This window comes from Oncorhynchus nerka, linkage group LG19 (genome assembly GCF_034236695.1).
Source record: "Oncorhynchus nerka isolate Pitt River linkage group LG19, Oner_Uvic_2.0, whole genome shotgun sequence".
NCBI lineage: Eukaryota > Metazoa > Chordata > Actinopteri > Salmoniformes > Salmonidae > Oncorhynchus > Oncorhynchus nerka.
In genome coordinates this window covers 43043238-43049237 of record NC_088414.1, presented here as the reverse complement: position 1 = coordinate 43049237, position 6000 = coordinate 43043238, and the positions used below count along the sequence as shown (strand labels likewise).

Sequence of the window (6000 nt, the reverse complement as noted above, 5' to 3'; positions counted from 1 at the left end):
TAATAACCCCCTCCCTCCGGTTTTGTGAGATGACCTCTTCCAAATATGGACGTCCATGAAACAGAGTTCAGACGACTGCTGTACAGCTTGCCGATGTCGTTGAGCTAAACAACCACCGTTGTCGTGTTTGTGAGAGTCTTGTTAGTTTGTAGCTCACATAGTTCGGGTTGGTTTCCACTAGTTACCCCAATCACAAAGTCATAATTGACTATATTGTAAAAATAGCGTTTTGGTCATTATTTAAGGTTAGGAATAAGGTTAGCAGTGTTTTTAAGGTAAGGGTTAAAGGTGACGTTTGAAACATGTTAAGAAGATGAATTTAAGAAATAGTTTGGGGTTATGACGTGTCTGTGGTAACTACTGAGGACAGTTCGGGTTTTACAGACGATTTCGTGGCGATTTTCTTGTCAGAATCCTCGCATGTGTAGAAAAAGGCCGCATTCACAAGCCCCATGTAATGAAATAGGCGCAAACGATATGTCGGCGGAAAGAGGAGATTGAGCTGCAGCCACTACAACAAACAGCACGTCTCTAGCATTAACACACAGGGAGATATTCAATATTCAAAATGACGTCACCATGTGACGCACGGGACTGTTTTTTGTTTTTTTCATAAACAACTCTGCTTTTCTGTGTAGGTTTTTTTTTTTAATGAACAATCAACTCCAGCAGAGTACATGTTGCTATCGATTGACTTCCGTTTGATCTAAAAGTCCGTGCTGCTTTGCACACTTACATGGACATCATTTTCCCACTTGGGTAAGAAATCCGATCAGCGCTTTCATACGGCAATCTGACGCCAACCTTCGGTTTTGTACGGAATATTATCTTCTTTTCATTTCTTGCCAAAAAACCTAATTGAAAGGCTTCAGGGTTCAGGAAGACGGACACGGACGAACGCAACAGAGTCAGGCAGAAACAGTCACTCAGCCACATTATTATGCTACATCCCAAATGGGTTCTGGACAAAAGTAGGGTACTACATAGGGAATAGGGTGCCATATGGGTACTACATAGGGAGCCATATGGGTACTACAGAGGGAATAGAGTGCCATATGGGTACTACATAGGGAGCCATATGGGTACTACAGAGGGAATAGAGTGCCATATGGGTACTACATAGGGAGCCATATGGGTACTACATAGGGAATAGGGTGCCATATGGGTACTACATAGGGAGCCATATGGGTACTACATAGGGAATAGGGTGCCATATGGGTACTACATAGGGAGCCATATGGGTACTACATAGGGAATAGGGTGCCATATGGGTACTACATAGGGAGCCATATGGGTACTACATAGGGAATAGGGTGCCATATGGGTACTACATAGGGAATTGGGTGCTATATGGGTACTACATAGGGAATAGGGGAGCCATATGGGTACTACATAGGGAGCCATATGGGTACTACATAGGGAGCCATATGGGTACTACATAGGGAATAGGGTGCCATATGGGTACTACATAGGGAATAGGGTGCCATATGGGTACTACATAGGGAGCCATATGGGTACTACATAGGGAGCCATATGGGTACTACATAGGGAGCCATATGGGTACTACATAGGGAATAGGGTGCCATATGGGTACTACATAGGGAATAGGGTGCCATATGGGTACTACATAGGGAATAGGGTGCCATATGGGTACTACATAGGGAATAGGGTGCCATATGGGTACTACATAGGGTGCCATATGGGTACTACATAGGGAATAGGGTGCCATATGGATACTACATAGGGTGCCATATGGGTACTACATAGGGAGCCATATGAGTACTACATAGGGAATAGGGTGCCATATGGGTACTACATAGGGAGCCATATGGGTACTACATAGGGAGCCATATGGGTACTACATAGGGAATAGGGTGCCATATGGGTACTACATAGGGAATAGGGTGCCATATGGGTACTACATAGGGAATAGGGTGCCATATGGGTACTACATAGGGAATAGGGTGCCATATGGGTACTACATAGGGAATAGTGTGCCATATGGGTACTACATAGGGAATAGGGTGCCATAGGGGACACAGTCTGCCACACTTTGTCCCTAATGGCCCTTTTCCTCTCAGATATGACTGGTTGGTAAATGACTGGCGAACACATTGATTAACACAAATCCCGAGAGCCATTAGCGATGCAACACACTGGATTCCTCCTCCTCGGCTGCGTTCTCTGGCTAATGGAGAGTGAAAAACAAATGAGCTCTCTTTGTTTACCCACCGCTGTGTGTTCTCGCCGTCTCCTTCCGTCTCTCTTTATTGGGCCCTCTCTTTTTCGCTCCCATCTTCCCACCACCGAGATGGCACATTTCATTTCTGTGAGAGGAACCTCAGGGAAACTAATGACCTAGGTCTGACACTGAGGAGTTATGAATAAACCTGACGTTATCAAGATAGGGAAAACATGTGGTCTGTTTCTCTCTCTCTGTGTGTGTGTGTGTGGTCTATTGTTTATGTGGCTCTGTTCAAATACATGTACATTTCATCCTTCTAATGTGTTCTGACCGAAAGCCTGAATGAACATACTAGGCGGTTGGGGGAAAGTCAACATGGTGGTCGCTTCACATAGTAAGCTAAAGACTGACTGATATAGTAAGAGGCCTTGTCCCGAGCCAGAACGGCCCATGGGACGGGAGCCTATCTCCTGTTTCTGTAGTGTGAGGCAGCTTCATGTACGAGTACACTTACCTGGACAGGACGCTAGTCAATTGCAGGGCCCATGATACAGTAGCTCTTTCTAACACCTTGGCACTAGTCTGATTCGGAATCTTCATCTTCACCATCAGTACCTACTGTGTATCAGTTGCAGGTTAATCTCTTCCACGAGCACCCTCCCTCCCCTTCCTCTCTCTGGCAGTAATTGGTCCTGAGGATGTTAGTTGCGGGTTGACGTGATGCACGAGTTCAGTTTTTGGTTGATGGGACACAATGCATTACATCACAGTGTGTAGTGTATTTGGATAATGTTAGGTTTGCAAAAATTTCATTAACTTTCACAAAATTCTCTGGTTCTCCAGAAATCCTGTTTATCGGATTCTGGTTCTCCTGCTTATTCCCTGATGATTCTGTGAATCTTCAAAACGGGAATCTTCCAACCAGGGAATTTTGAGACCTTAGTTGATTTTCATGAATGTTTTATTTTTCTCCCTCCGTTCGAGTCATTTTATCTGATGCTCTTATCCAGAGCTAGGTACAGTAGCAATTAGGGTTAGGTGTCTTTCCCCGGGGATTCGAACCAGCGACCGTTCAGTTACTGGCCTAATGATATTTTAACCTTTAGGCTCTGCTATACGACATGCCAGTGTTGCCTCCTGTACTGAATTACATGGACATCCAGCAGTACTGTTGGAATCAGACAGACGGCAGCAGAGCTCCATGTTCAGTTTATCACAATACAATTTTTTAATTTTATTTAACTTGGCAAGTCAATTCTGGAGGGTACAAGACAGAAAAAACCCATGTCCAGAGAATATTGAAAAACCATCAATGGTTTTCCTTAACCGCCCCAAACCAGACTTGAAATAATGGCATTACAAAATGATCTCGGCTAGAATGGGAAATGCAATACATGAATATATTCCAGAATGATCTGCATTGTAAGTTATGGATGCTCGCTTGGACAGTATTCGTCTGGAAAAGGAGACGAGACCACCTAAAAACAGACAGCTTCCTTGAAACAAGCATCATTTATTAAACGAGTGATAGAACAATGCTCTCTGAAAGCATGCTGAACAAGCTAAATCATTTGAAGGTGTAGTACAAACATTAATTAAACATTAATGAATTAATCCTCCTCAAAAAGTAAGTACATACATCCCTAAATATGCCCACAGATTTCGTTCGCACAAAAAAAAAAAAGAGGCAGATATATTAGCCATTTACCATTACAACTAAAATAGGTACACAAAATTACAACTGTTCACAAGCACATTGTCTGCTAAGCTTCCGCCAAGTGCTTCTCTTGAAGCCGCCAGAGTGTGTGTGTGTGTGTGTGTGTGTGTGTCTGTGTGTCATCAATTACTTCAGTGTGAGAGTATCTTTGGACAGCCTGGGGTGACGCTGCATTTGGAGAGTGCAGACAGGATAGACAGAATTAATCTTGCTGCTGCAGTGTCTCTTTGTGTAGGTGTGTGTGTGTGTGTGTGTAGTAATTTCAGGTCTAGAAAATATATACACAAACACACTGAGTGTTCCGCAGGTCAGAAGTGAAACATGATTCAGCCGGTGTGTGTGTGTGTGTGTGTGTTTGAGTCATTGGGTCTTCAAGGAGGAGGATGAGGAAGATCGGTCTGTTCCTACTCCCCTTCCTCCCACTCTGTCTCTGGGAATGATGCGCAACTCTGAACCGTGCTTCAGGAACACATTCCCTGGGAAAAAAAAACAACAGCAGCAACATAAATCGTCTAACGTTAGAGAATAGAAGAAAACAAAACGTTCTCGATAAAGAGAAAACAGTTGATAGTATCGCTACTGCAGTATTTACCTTGTCAGAGTCTTTCCTAGGCATTTCTCTAGCGCTATAAAAACTTACATCACCAATCCACAGACACCTCCAGGAGATAAATAAGACGAACTGATAGATTGAGCTACTAAACACAGCAAATGTTGTAAAATATATCAAGTAGTAACATCCCAGAGACTAGTGTTCAAGGACTGACAGATAGAAGTATAGGTTAACGTTAACCTATACTACTAACAACGTTAACCTATACTACTAACAACGTTAACAGCAGATGGTGAGTACAGCAGATGGTGTGTACAGAAAATGGTGACTACAGGGCACGGTGATTACAGGGCACAGTGACTACAGGGCACGGTGATTACAGCAGATGGTGACTACAGGGCACGGTGACTAGAGGGCACAGTGACTACAGGGCACGGTGAATACAGCAGATGGTGACTAGAGGGCGCGGTGACTAGAGGGCGCGGTGACTAGAGGGCGCGGTGACTAGAGGGCGCGGTGACTACAGGGCGCGGTGACTACAGGGCGCGGTGACTACAGGGCGCGGTGACTACAGGGCGCGGTGACTAGAGGGCGCGGTGACTAGAGGGAGCGGTGACTAGAGGGCGCGGTGACTACAGGGCGCGGTGACTACAGGGCGCGGTGACTACAGGGCGCGGTGACTAGAGGGCGCGGTGACTAGAGGGCGCGGTGACTACAGGGCACGGTGACTACAGGGCACGGTGACTACAGGGCACGGTGACTACAGGGCACGGTGATTACAGCAGATGGTGAGTACAGGGCACGGTGACTACAGGGCACGGTGATTACAGGGCACGATGACTACAGGGCACGGTGATTACAGCAGATGGTGAGTACAGGGCACGGTGACTACAGGGCACGGTGATTACAGCAGATGGTGAGTACAGGGCGCTGTGACTACAGGGTGCGGTGACTACAGGGCGCGGTGACTACAGGGCGCGGTGACTACAGGGCGCGGTGACTACAGGGCGCGGTGACTAGAGGGCGCGGTGACTAGAGGGCGCGGTGACTACAGGGCGCGGTGACTACAGGGCGCGGTGACTACAGGGCGCGGTGACTACAGGGCACGGTGACTACAGGGCACGGTGACTACAGGGCACGGTGACTACAGGGCACGGTGACTACAGGGCACGGTGATTACAGCAGATGGTGAGTACAGGGCACGGTGACTACAGGGCACGGTGATTACAGGGCACGATGACTACAGGGCACGGTGATTACAGCAGATGGTGAGTACAGGGCACGGTGACTACAGGGCACGGTGATTACAGCAGATGGTGACTACAGGGCGCGGTGACTACAGGGCGCGGTGACTACAGGGCGCGGTGACTACAGGGCGCGGTGACTACAGGGCACGGTGACTACAGGGCACGGTGACTACAGGGCACGGTGACTACAGGGCGCGGTGACTACAGGGCGCGGTGACTACAGCAGATGGTGACTACAGGGCACAATGATTACAGCAGATGGTGAGTACAGGGCACGGTGATTACAGCAGATGGTGAG

At 47.0% G+C, this 6000-nt stretch overlaps 1 protein-coding gene across 1 annotated transcript in view; it reads right to left on the bottom strand.

Moving 5' to 3' along the window:
• Window positions 1–3678: 3678 nt before the first annotated feature.
• ufm1 (ubiquitin-fold modifier 1) overlaps window positions 3679–6000 on the bottom strand; it is a 44447-nt gene continuing 42125 nt past the window's right edge. Inside the window, exon 6 of the mRNA XM_065004960.1 lies at window positions 3679–4378. Within this exon, the coding sequence (XP_064861032.1) occupies window positions 4263–4378 (116 nt within the window). The 3' untranslated portion in view covers window positions 3679–4262. The remainder of the gene's footprint in view (window positions 4379–6000) is intronic.